General features: G+C 35.9%; 1 protein-coding gene across 1 annotated transcript in view; it reads right to left on the reverse strand.

Annotated features, from left to right (window-relative positions):
* The window catches only part of LOC130708875 (zinc finger protein 343-like), a 36,606-nt gene extending 29,171 nt beyond the window's left edge, over positions 1-7,435 (reverse strand). The window contains 2 exon segments of the mRNA XM_057553250.1: positions 6,995-7,195; positions 7,316-7,435. Of these exon segments, the coding sequence (XP_057409233.1) occupies positions 6,995-7,195; positions 7,316-7,435 (321 nt within the window).
* Positions 7,436-13,509: the final 6,074 nt, after the last annotated feature.

The raw sequence follows: 13,509 nt of genomic DNA on the forward strand, positions 1-13,509 counted from the left end.
GTCTAAATCAAAGAGTTCAGCTTGGGAATTTAGGGAAGCTGAGACTACTAGAGTTCCAGGGCAGAATACAGAGAGGAGAGAGCTGCACACACAGAGAACACTGGAAATCTACAGTATGTTGAGGAAAGAATCAACTAAATGGATTACAGGGGACAGTCTCCAGCACACACACAGGACCATGAACAACACCAGTTCCCGTAAGCCAGAGCGGAAAACCTCATAATTCACGTGGTAGTATACTACGAAAGAACTTGCCTTGGCAATGCAGAAAATTAAGCCTAGACTGAACACTCTTCTGGTCCAACCTAATAAAACCTAAAAGCAGGACTTGGAAGGGTCAGTCTGTTTCCAAGTAACTTAACAGCTTTCTAGAACAAGACTCAGGAACATTTTAGAAATCTAAGAATCTGTTACCCAACAACACAAACTTCACAATGCATGCCATCCAATAAAAAATTATCAGGCATTCAAAGAGGCAGGAAAGCACAACCCATAAAGAGAAGAAATTCAGTCAATCCAAACTGAGCCAGAAATGTCACAGGTGATTGAATTAATAGGTAAGGATATTAAATTAGTTATTACAGTTGTACTTCATATCTTTAAGAATATAGAGGAATAATTGACCTTACTAATCAGAGATATAGGATATATAAAAAAGGCACAAATCAAACTGCTAGAGATGATTTTTTTTCTCAACTTCCATTTTCATAGAATTAGAGCAGTGATTTTATACAAGCCTATAATGTCCAATCCAGTAGCCACTAGTCATTTGTGGAAATTAAGCCCTTCAAATGTGGCTAGTCCAAATTGTGATATGCTGCACAAAGTACACAACAGGTTTTGAAGACTTAGTTTTAAAAAATATTATGAAATTTTATATTAGTATTTTGTATTGATTGTATATTGAAATGATATTGTTGATATTGGGTTAAATAAAATATAGTGTTAACATTAATTTCACTGGTACTTTTTTACTATTTTTAATGGCTACTATAAAATTTTAAATTACTTATGTGCTTGCATGTGTGGCTCACACTGTATTTCCAGTGGACAGCATTGGTCCCAGAGATGTGGAAACTGAGAGGTAATATGACCTGTCCACAGTCACCAGGGAAGATGGTGCAAAGGCTGATATCAAATTCTAGTCGCCTGACTCCACATCCACACCAGGGGTCCTCTTGATACTGTCCTTCAGGGAGGATTTCCAATTCAGTGTGCACACACACTGTAACATACAGTTACAAAGGGCATGAAATAAGAGGGCCCGGGTGCTCTTTGTTTGGTAGAAACTGCTCCCTATGTGACGATTATTGTATTTTTCTAATTTATTTTATTTTTAATGTGTATCTGTTAGCATGAGGCAATTATGGCCTTATTAAAAATTTCTTTTGCTGAAATGCATTTTAAAATTTTCATAACAGAGAAAAAGGCTAATTGAGGCTGTAAAAACTGTGGCATAAACCGTAGCAACAAAAATTTTGATGATAAAGCACAGTTACGGGATTAGTGCAGATTAGTTTTTTTTTTTTTTTTTTTTTTTTTTTTTTTTTTTTAAAGGATTTTCTTATTTATTTATTTATTTATTTATTTATTTATTTTTGGCTGTGTTGGGTCTTCAGTTCGTGCGAGGGCTTTCTCCAGTTGCGGCAAGCGGGGGCCACTCTTCATCGCGGTGCGGGGACCGCTCTTCATCGCGGTGCGCGGGCCTTTCTCTATCGCGGCCCCTCCCGTCGCGGGGCACAGGCTCCAGACGCGCAGGCTCAGCAATTGTGGCTCACGGGCCCAGCTGCTCCGTGGCATGTGGGATCTTCCCAGACCAGGGCTCGAACCCGTGTCCCCTGCATTAGCAGGCAGATTCTCAACCACTGCGCCACCAGGGAAGCCCTGCAGATTAGTTTTTAATGAATAACACTAGGTGCAAAGTAGCTAGAGTTACATGTTCTGATTGGAAGAAATAGTCCACAGCAGTCATATTTGCAGATTTAAGAATGTTCTTCAAGTATGTCCTTTTCTTAGCTAGGAATGTCAGAAGTTGTCTGGAGAAAGATAATATCTCCTACCTAGAAAAAGGTACACGTACAAAATCTTTGAAATTGCAAACAATTTCAAAGGGCTCATTCCAGCCCCTCTCTTCTGACTTTTAGATTCCTGAGGTGCAGGTTAAGAACCTCTTCATCCTACCCTAGTGCCCCTACTCACCAACTCTAAGCAATAAGTGTCCAGTTAAAGGTGCATTATGTGACTTTTTTTCTGTTTGATGCCTAGAGATGATTGAAATAAATACATGTGGAAAGTACTGCAGAAGATAAAGAATAGTCTCTGTCCTACCATTATTGGTAAGAGAAACTGAAAATAAAGTTTTACCAGTTTGAAAAGAAAAGCAGCAAGCTGGAAAGACTATATTAATGTCATACAAAGTAGACTTCAAAAGAAGGAATATTATCAGCCATATGAGGGAAGTTTCATAGTGATAAAGTGCTCAATTCATCAAGAAGACAAACCTAAGAATGCCCCTCAAAAAGTTGCTTCAAAAAACATGAAGAAAAAAATTGACAGTACTAAGCCTTCAATCCATAGTTGGATTTTTTTTTTTAATTTTTATTTTATTATTTATTTATTTATTTATTTATGGCTGTGTTAGGTCTTCGTTTCTGTGCGAGGGCTTTCTCCAGTTGCGGCAAGTGGGGGCCGCTCTTCATCGCGGTGCGCAGGCCTCTTCACTATCGCGGCCTCTCTTGTTGCGGAGCACAGGCTCCAGACGCGCAGACTCAGTAATTGTGGCTCACGGGCCCAGTTGCTCCGCGGCATGTGGGATCTTCCCAGACCAGGGCTCGAACCCGTGTCCCCTGCATTGGCAGACAGATTCTCAACCACTGCGCCACCAGGGAAGCCCCATAGTTGGATATTTTTATAATAATATAAAAACTTTGATTTATACTATCACAGAAATTGACCTAATTTACTTAACATATTTATGGAATACTTAACAAATTTATGGAATACTTAAATGCAAAACACACACATACACACACACACACACACACACACCCTTTTTTTTCAAGAATATACATCAAGATAGATCACATGCTGAGGAATAAAATATTTCTCAATATATTTTACATAATTAAAATTATAGAGAATATATTCTGTAGAAAAAAATGAATTAAACTAGAAAATCAATAACAAAAAGATATAAGAATTCCCAAATGATTGGAAATTAAATTGAACACTTCTAAATAACCATGGGTCAAAGGAGAAAGCACACAAAAAAATAGACAATATTTCAACCTGAATTAAAACAAACAGGAATATCAAAATTTATGGGGAAAAGTTAAAGCAATGTTTAGAAGGAAATTTATACTTTGATTTACTGCTTAGAAAGTAAAACAATATGAAAGCAGTTTAAAAGCTTCTACCTTAAGAAGCTAGGAAATGAAGAGCAAAATAAAGTAGAAGAAGAAAGCAAAAGAGTTGGAGTAAATAAGCTATAAACCACAAACAAGAAGGAAAATGAACATTGCCAATAGTAGAAAAAAAACAACAGGTTGAAAAATCAACAATAAGACTGATGAAGAAAACAAAATTACTCAAAATATAAATGAGAGGATATGGCTATTGTACATAAAAATATTACAATTTTAAAAAGAAATATTAAGAACAATTATATGCTAAAAAATCCAACAACTAGGATGTAATGGATACTCTTGTTTGATGAACATAACATATTCAAATGAATACAGCAAAAAATAGAACATCTATATCTAAGTCTATTAAAAAATTGAATTGTCAAAGTCATCTTTCAAAGCAAACACTATACGCCAATTGGTTCACTGCTATATTCTGTCAAGCATTAATAGAGAAATAATACTGATCTTACAAAAATTCTTTCAGAAAATTGAAAAGAATACATCACTTTCCAAATTATTTTCTGAGACCACTATAACACTGACACCAAAATATGAAAGGATATTAAAACAAAATAAAACTACAAACCAATACCGCTAATTAACATAACACAAAATTTATCAACAGGGCACCAGAAATAAAATCTAGCAATATATAAAAATGGCAGGATATTATGACCAAATTGAGTTCATCCCAGGAATGCTAAGTTGTTTCAACACTCAAATATGAATCTGTGTAAGTCACAATAATAACGCTATAAATGAAAAATATATATGATTATCATAATAGATGCAATAAATGATAAAATTTAACACCCATTCATAAAAACTCAGCAAAAATAGGAAAGAAAGAAACTTAGTTTGGTAAGGGGTATTTACAGCTAACAACATACTTAATAGTGATGTGTTAAATTATTTTCCCCTGAGATTAAGAAAAAGGCAAGGGCATTCATATTCCTCACTTCTATTCAGCATTGTACTAGTGAACCTGGACAGTGAAATATGGCAAAAAAACCCCACAAAACATAATAATAATTGAAAGGAAAACACATAACTATATTTATTACCAGATAGAATGATTGTGTATATCGACATTTTTAAGGATTCAACAACAAAATATGTTGAAATAATATGCAAATATAGCAAGGTTGAAGGATATAAAATAAATATTCAAAATTTTATCGTATTTCTAAAAATTGGCAACAAACAATTGGAAAATAAAATTTTAAACATGCCATATGCAATAGCACCAAAACACATAAAATGCATTGGATTAAATTTAATCATAAATCTGTGCAAGTCTGATTCACTAAAATTTATAAAATATTGCAGAGAGAAATTAAAGATAATCTCTTTAAATGGGAAGCTGAATCAGGCTCATCGCTTGGAGGATTTATAATTGTTAAGGTGTCAGTTCTTCTCAAACTTTCCCTGTGGCTATCTGAATTAATTTCCAATAGACTAATATATATGTAGATATACAAATAAGTTAGAAAAATTGAAATATTTTCAGAGAGAACAAATTTTAGACCTTACACCACCTGATTTCCAGCATTTCTGTAAAGCTATATTAAAAATATAATCTGAAAAATTATCATAAGGGTAAACAAATAATAGGTCAATGAAACAAAATCATAATTCTAGATATAGACCTCACAATTATGATCAAGTGTTTTTCAAAAAGGTCCCATTTTAGTGCAATGGAAAAGAATAGTTTTTTAGAAATTCATGTTGAAATTACTTACTGGATATCCAAATAAAAAGCAAAACAAATAATCCAAAAACCTGATCCCTATTTCATATCAAACACAATAAAACTAATTTGAGTTGAATCATAGACCTAAATATAATTGCTAAAACAGTGATGTTTCTAGACGTGAACATACAAAATAGTTTTATGACCTTATGATATGCAAAAATTTGTTAAATAAAGAAGAAAAAAGCACTATTTAAAGATGATACATTAGACTTCATCAAAATGGAAAAAAAAATCTGCTTCGCAAAGGGCACAATAGATAAAATGAAAAGGCAAGGGAGCTTCCCTGGTGGCGCAGTGGTTGAGAATCTGCCTGCCGATGCAGGGGACACGGGTTCGAGCCCTGGTCTGGGAAGATCCCACATGCCGCGGAGCAACTGGGCCCGTGAGCCACAACTACTGAGCCTGTGCGTCTGGAGCCTATGCTCCGCAACAGGAGAGGCCGCGATAATGAGAGGCCCGCGCACCGCGATGAAGAGTGGCCCCCACTTGCCGCAACTAGAGAAAGCCCTCGCACAGAGACGAAGACCCAACACAGCCATAAGTAAATAAATAAATAAACCCAAAGTTTAAAAAAAAAAAAAATGAAAAGGCAAGCTACAGGCTAGAGTTGCTAAAATTAAAAAGATTGAAATACTAAGTGTTGTCAAGGATGTGGAACAGCTAGATCATTCATACCTTCCTAAACAGAGTCAAAAATGGTGCAACCACTTTAAAAAACAGGTTTCATAATGTTAAACTATACCTATTATATATATATAAAATAAAAATATATAAAAATATAAATATACATATATTTTTTTACCCCAAATATCCAAAAAGAGATTTACAAGAATGTTCTTAGCAACTTTATAAAAGGCAAAGGCTGAAAACATTTCAAATGCCCATGAACAACAAAAAGGATAAAACAAATTGTGGTTTATTCATGCAATGTAATATCACTCAGCACTAAAAAGGAGCAAACATGGATAAAGCTGAGACTTTTTACTAAGTGAAAGAAGCTGGACACAAAGCAAATATACCGTATGAGTTCTTTTATAAAAATTTAAAGTACAGACTAAATTGATCTATGGTAATAGAAATGAGAAAAGTGTTTACTTTCGAGGCAGTGTTGCCTGAAAAGGGGCACTCAGGGAATTTCTGGAGTGACGTAAATATTCCGTATCTAAATTAACATATATTGGCCCAAAGTAATTGAGCTTGTAACTTAAAATCTGTGTATTTTTTTTAGTTGTAAATAATACCTCTAAAATGTCCCATGTGGAGACAGTGAGGGAGCATCTGGGTGTGTTTCTAACCATAAGTGGTCTTGTTTGCTATGTGTTTAGTTCACCACTTAGCAGAAGTTAAAACAGGTCATTTCAGGGATCCAGGGTTGTTGTTTTTTTTCCTTTGGTACAAGGTTTCAGGTATCCCAGAACCTATGTATCTGCTTTCTCTGGCTCCCTGCACCGTAAGATTAGACACCTGTGTTGGGAGGCCGTTGTAGGGGCATTCCCTGGGGATAATTTCCTCCTTGCACCTTGATTCCATTCCGCTTCTTTGGTCTCTCTGTTACCCAGAGACCACGTGCTCACCACTATTAGGGCAGCAGAGAAACATGTCTTTGGTAAGGAAAATTCTTTTTCCCTGCACAGGAAGCAGTCCTGAGACTTCCTCCAAAAGGCCTTTGCTGCTGATGTAGATCAGAATCCTAATCACAGAAAACCTCTAACGGAGGAAGAAGATACATAATGCCGAACTGTGTGTTTTTGGTCCCCACAAGTGACCTGCGGTGGGGTCAACCTCGCACTGATCGCCCCTGGGCTCAGGTCACGCACTGTCCTGGACGCACCTGGTGCTGAGGACCAGCGCCGGCAGGAGAGGCAGCAAGTAGTGCGCTGGGTTGAGCTGCACGCTGCCGCCTGCCGGGGTCCTGCTTGCCTCGCTGTCTTCTCTCTCCCTCCTCCTCCTCCAACGAGGGTCGGGTCGCTCCTCGGTGTCCGGCCCTATGCCTGGCGGCGATGCGCCCTTCCCAGTGGCGGGCACAGACGGACTAAGCGACCAACGCCTCTGGAAACCAGGAGCTGAGAGCTGGGAATCCGCTGCGGGAGTGATGTCACCGTAGCCCTAGGAGAGCCTTGCCCTGGATTGTTTGGCGCCGCTTCTCCTAAACCCGGAGGGCGCGTGTCTCTCGCGCTGGAGATGGAAAGGGTCCCCAGCGAAAGCCCCTCACGCCCGGCTCACAGGGCTGCGCTCTGGTCACGCGGTTGCACACCCGCCCGAGGCTGATCATTTATTCCCGCTGGTAGGGAGGAATGAAGGGCTAGAGTGAGGGGAAGGGATGGGGGGCCAGGAGAGATCTAATCTGCCAGTAGTTGAAGCCAAGTACTCCGCAGGACGTGAGACTGAATTCACTGGGAGACAGACGCTCAGAGTTGCAGGCAGTTGTCTCTCATCTGATTACACAGTGTTTGGAAGTACAGTGTTCTAGAGAGAGCATTTAAAATACTGTTTTGATCAAGGCACTAAAGGGTGAGGGAATTGGGGAACAGTAGCGAATAGCATCCAGAAATATAAACTGAGGCAAAATGACATTTGCCGACTCCATAACTGGGGGTCCTTTCCTCAGGTGAGAGGCGTGACATAGCAATAACTGAACAAAAATACATCAGCAATTAACTCAGAGAGGTGGAATTGCAGGATTGGGGTTATTATGTTTTGTGTCTTGTTTTATCTGTTCCAAACTTCCTATAAAAATGCAGCAGTCAATGACCTTTATTTTGAATGAATGAATGAATAAATAAATAAATTTGAAAAAATAAATCTTATCTCTTTTTTCAAGTTGTTATTTGTTAGAGCAAATATACATCCTCTCCTTTTCAAAGCTTTATTTTGAAGGGGAGCAGTTTTGTTAACCATCGTATTCTATCTTTTAATGAGATTTCAATTTAAAACATAAATACAGAGCAGACATATGCCTTTAATAACCTAGACCATTAAAAGTATGTGAGTCGTTTTGCAAGCTGGATACCTGCTTTTGGGTAACATATAGCTAGGCATATACAAATGAAATCACATGTGAATTACATGTTATTTGGGAGGGAAAATGGCAGCACACTTTGTTAAAAACAGACTCTGGAGACTTCTGCTTCCAGAAGATGGAGACTTTCATCTTCATTTATGTTTACATTTAAAATTACACTTAGATGTAATTTTCTCTATTCTTCTCACTAAATACAAATACAAATCCTGTACATTATACATAAGAGATACATAAGGCTTTTTAAAGGCAGAGACTACAAAAGAATTATCATGAGGGAGATCTTTGCTGTGTTGAGATAGTTCTGTATCTTGATTGCAGTTGTAGTTACAGCAATCTCTCCAAGTGATTAAAATGAGATGGAACGTGTATTAGTTTCCTGTGGCTGCAGAAACAAATTATCACAAACTGGGAGGCTTAACACAACATAAGTCTATTCTCTCCCAGTTCTGGAGGACAGAAGTCCAAATTCAGTGTCGCTGGGCTGAAATGAAGATGTTGGTAAGGCTGCACTCCCTCCAGAAGTTCAAGGGGAGAATTCATTACTTGTCTATTCCAGTTTCTGATGGCTATCAGTATTCACTGGCTTGTGATCACATTTCTTTTGCTTCTTTTTCACCACCGCTTTCTCCTCTCTGTAGATAATCACCCTCGGCCTCTCTTTTACCGTGATGGCATTAAGGGCCCACCAGGTAATCCAGGATAAACTCCTTCCTTCAAGATCCTTAACTTAATCACACTGTTTGCAGAAGTTAATATTCAACTCTTGCTACATAGTAATATTTTCAGATTCTGGGGATTAGGGATTAAATATATCTTTGGGTGGTAATTTTTAAAAACCTACCACAAAACCACATACACACATTATACCAATGTCAAATTCCTGGTCTTGATATTATAGGACAGTTATGTTAGATGAAGCCATTAAGGAAAATCGGGTGATGCATACACAGGACCTCTTTGTAATATCTTTCGAGTTGATGTAAAAATATCATTATTTCAAAATAAAAAGGTAAAAACAAAGCAAAGCGTAGAGTAGAACTTTGTCTCTAAGGTTAAAAAAATGCATTTTTTTTTTTTTTGCATTTTTTTTAATGATAGCTTTTTCAAACGATAGTTTAGAAGGTAATCATTTGATATGCATTCTCTATAAAGATATACCATTAGTATTTAAGATGAAAATGCATATAACATTAAATAACACCAAAAGTATACATTTTTGTTTGCATAACAAGTTTATGTTGTTATTCTATGTGCTCAGCCCAGTCCTATTTTTTTCTACATATCACTCTTCTTCTAGATAACTGACTCTTTCTATGTATACTACTCACTATACATAGATGCATATATATATACACACACGCATATGCACAGGCATGTGCATATATACAAAAATATGTATATAAAAACATATATATACACATTGATATATGTTTATATTAATATAAACCAAAATAAATAGTGAGCTAAACTTATTTCATTAAGCCTCTTAGTTATACTAATCTTCAACAAATATTATAAGTGGCTAGCATTAGAACTATAATACTTGCTACTAACAATAAAGCTACACAATCAAGACCTTATCTAAGCTTATCTTAAGCTCTTCTGCTTTAACATTTTTGCAATGAAATATGGCATTTCGCCACTGTCCTCATCTTTAAAACTGCCTATTTCCAGGTTTTACTGAAGATACTATCTTGTGTTTTGTTTTTATTTTATTTTGTTTTAATTAAATTTACTCAGAAAAACCTACAGTGACAATGGCATTAAAAAAGGCATTAATACTTACTATATCAATTTTCCATTGGTAGACTGAGTCATACAATTGCTTCAACATCTCTTTTTACACATTCACAAAACCTAGAAATAAAATAATGTGTGCTATGGACCTTTGTGGTCTTTACTCCACAGATCCATACTAAGATATGCAAGGGGTTTGAGTCACAGTGTGAGAGTCATATGACTCATGAAATCAGATCATCCAAATATGACTCTACACATACTATTAAAGTGAAAGCTGAAGTCTCAAGCAAAGTCCAACCCAAAGGTGCCTTCACAAAAACATCATTGTCACCAAATGCCTGATCCCCAAATAGTCTTAGCTGAGAAATAAGGAAGTGAGCTAGTGTACTGTATGTGTGGGTATATACGTACATACATACATATATGTGTATATTCACATATTTACATTTTAACATATATATTTATATGTTTTTATATGCGTAATATATAAATATATACACTATATACATAAATATAAATATAAATTATATATGTAATGGTCACTTAAAATATTTTTTTTTTCTTTTGCCTGTCCAGTGTCCATTATCTTACTTCTAAAATAAACACTGATTTTCCTTTGAGGAAAAATAATCCTCACCTTTCCTAGTCCTTGTGTTTTTTACTTTTTTTTGTTTTGTTTTTGTTAGTTGTTCTGTGCCTTTAATTGAGGTATGATTGACAAATAAAAATTGTATAATTTAGGTTGTAAAATGCGATTCTTTAAAGGTATATAATGTGACAATTTAATATACATACACATTGTGAAAGGATTACCACAATCAAGTTAATTAACATATCCATTACCTTATATAGTTACCATTTTTTTTTGTATGTGTGGTGAGAATACTCAAGATCTACTTTCTTAGCAAATTTCATATATGTAGTACCGTATTAACTATAAACACCATGCTGTACATTAGATCCTCTTGTGTTTTAAATTGGGTTAAAATCACTGCCAATTTTTAGAGGTACATGTGTGTCTCAAGCCTGGCCAGTTGGCAGATGTTCTCTCAAACAACAAAGATAGGGTCAGGCACAGACTTTTATGAGGATCCGAAGAGATATAATATATGCAGATTTATAATACAAAGGCCCATGTAAGATATCCTATCAGCCTTTGAAGATTTTCCAGACCACATTGAAAATTCCATTTTACTCTATTCTTTCAGGCTTCTGTGAAATTTGAAAGTAATGTCTAATTCATTTCACTTTTTCTCCACTCTTTATAACTTGTGATTTCACTGCCATGGCAAACCTTGTGTTCATTCAATTAGAGTCCTCAAAGTTCAATTACAATACTAAGTCTTATCTAGCAGTTTAGTTTTTGTTTTTATGATCTTTAGTTTGAGACTATAAGCATTGGGGTTTCTTATGTTTCCGTGCATTCCCTCATTGGATTATCAAAGGCACATTTCCCTTTATTGTATTTTAGCCTATCAAGTGGTTGTAAAGTCCATGTAACGTTTAAGTCCGTGTCTAAATCAGGTCTTTATTTTTTGATTATATGTCTTACATTTACATCCACTGTACTTCATTTCCATGCTGTCTAAGGAAATCAGGCTGACCATAAATAGCTAGCTGGGATTATACTGAGATATTAGCCAATTCATGGAAAAATCAGAAAGTTCAAATAGGGAATGTATTTCTATGAAAAGAACCGATTGAAGGAGCTTTTGGTTAAAATTGAATACAAATGTTATTGACAATAAAACTTGGTCTTTATGACACTCAAAGTATGTAGGACATAAAAGCAAGTAGTATTATAGTATATGGAAAATGCACAGGGAGTTAAAGTAATATCCCAAAGTCACCCTGAATCATGTTCAGTGAGCTGGGATTGTGATACAGAACAATGAGATCCAATTTACTAGTCTAACTACTGTAACCCTTCTGCCAGCATCCTTTTTATTGAGTGCTTGCTCCTGTGTGTTAAGCATTGTACTAGGGGTCATGGGGCCTACAAGAATTAATAACATGTAGCAACTCACAACATAGTGGCTACCTGGAATATTTTGTTTTCCCCCCTTTCTTTGTTTATTTGAGCATGAACTAATTATTTTTTAAAAGCTATAAATAAATTTAAACAAGTAGGCTCGAATTTCCTCTTCATTCAATTTCTATTTGAGAAATGCTATGATCTTTTTTACAGCTGATTTCAAAACAGTATGCTAGTAATATAGATACCTCTTTCCTAGAGAGATTACAAAAGCTTTAGACGGAGAATACAGAGTGAAATTGAGTTCAGAGTCATAGTGCCAACAGACTTAGATAATTCAATTACTTCAATATTATGGATGGCAGAAAGTTGTTTGCTTTTTGCTTTTAAGTTTCTTCCTGAATCCTTTCTTAGATATTAGCACAAAGTACTGAATAAATTATTCCCTCAAAAAAGTATGTACTATTGAGATTAATTAATTTGATTATTTTACTTTTATAATATTCTGATTAGGGTGGTGTGTCTTAGGAAAGCATAAATGCTCAGCATTATTGAAAATATTTTGTGTTAAAGGGAAAGGACCGTGAATCAGCGTATGTGAATTCTTCTCTGTGGCAAGCAGTGTACCAAATCCTCCACATTTCCTAAATATCTTAAAGGTAATTTAAGCCTCCTAACATTTGTGAAATTTCAGAGAAATTACAACACTTCAAGACTTTACCCAGCTGGTGGAGCTAGAATTTGAATTTAGAGAGGGAGTAAATTAGGGTGATTGAGTGAAGAAAGTGCCACTTATTAGCTATGTGGTTGGATTACGTAGATTCATGGTCTGCAAAGTGAGGTTGATAATAGCACTTAGTCCATAGGGTTGCTGTGAGGACGAAATGAGCCAATGATTGCAAATCTCTAAGTATACTGCTAGTACATACATACTAATTATTAGTATATGTGCACTAATAATCTCTACTGATGATGATGATGTTGATAACAGCAGTTAGAGATAGTCATGTTCACATACACCCCCCAAAATTCCTTTATTACCCACTGCTCCATAGAGGTCTGTATTTGGGTTGGCTCTGACACTCACTAGTGACAAGGAAAGTAGCTTCTGACAACCAGGACTTGGTCTAGCACACAAGTTAGGCTGTGGACTGCTGTTGAACATAACAATGTCAAAGATAGCACATTAGTCAAGGCCATTTGTGACCATGATGAAGAAAGACAAAAGCAAGACTACACAATAATCATGTATGAATACAATCAAAAAACAGGAAAATTGTCTAAACCCCCCCCAAAAAAAGCACCAAACCTCCATAATTCATTACATATATGAGTAACTGCTGTTTCTTTATAAATTACAGCTTTAAATTTACTTTATGCTTCTTTACTTCTAGATGAGAATTCCAAAGATATCAAATCATAGAATTACCCCTACTTCCTGACAGCATCAATCCACAGAATAGCTTAAAACATAAGTTCAAATCCAGTCTTGTTTGACATACTCTTAAGGAAGACACTCCTGCAGTTCTTCAAGGTGTGAATTCTCCTTCATTGGGCAAACAAATAAACCCAGTTTTATTCTCCCTCTTAACTGACTGAAAGAATTTAG

The sequence above is a fragment of the Balaenoptera acutorostrata genome, chromosome 9 (assembly GCF_949987535.1).
Source record: "Balaenoptera acutorostrata chromosome 9, mBalAcu1.1, whole genome shotgun sequence".
Taxonomy (NCBI): Eukaryota; Metazoa; Chordata; class Mammalia; order Artiodactyla; family Balaenopteridae; genus Balaenoptera; species Balaenoptera acutorostrata.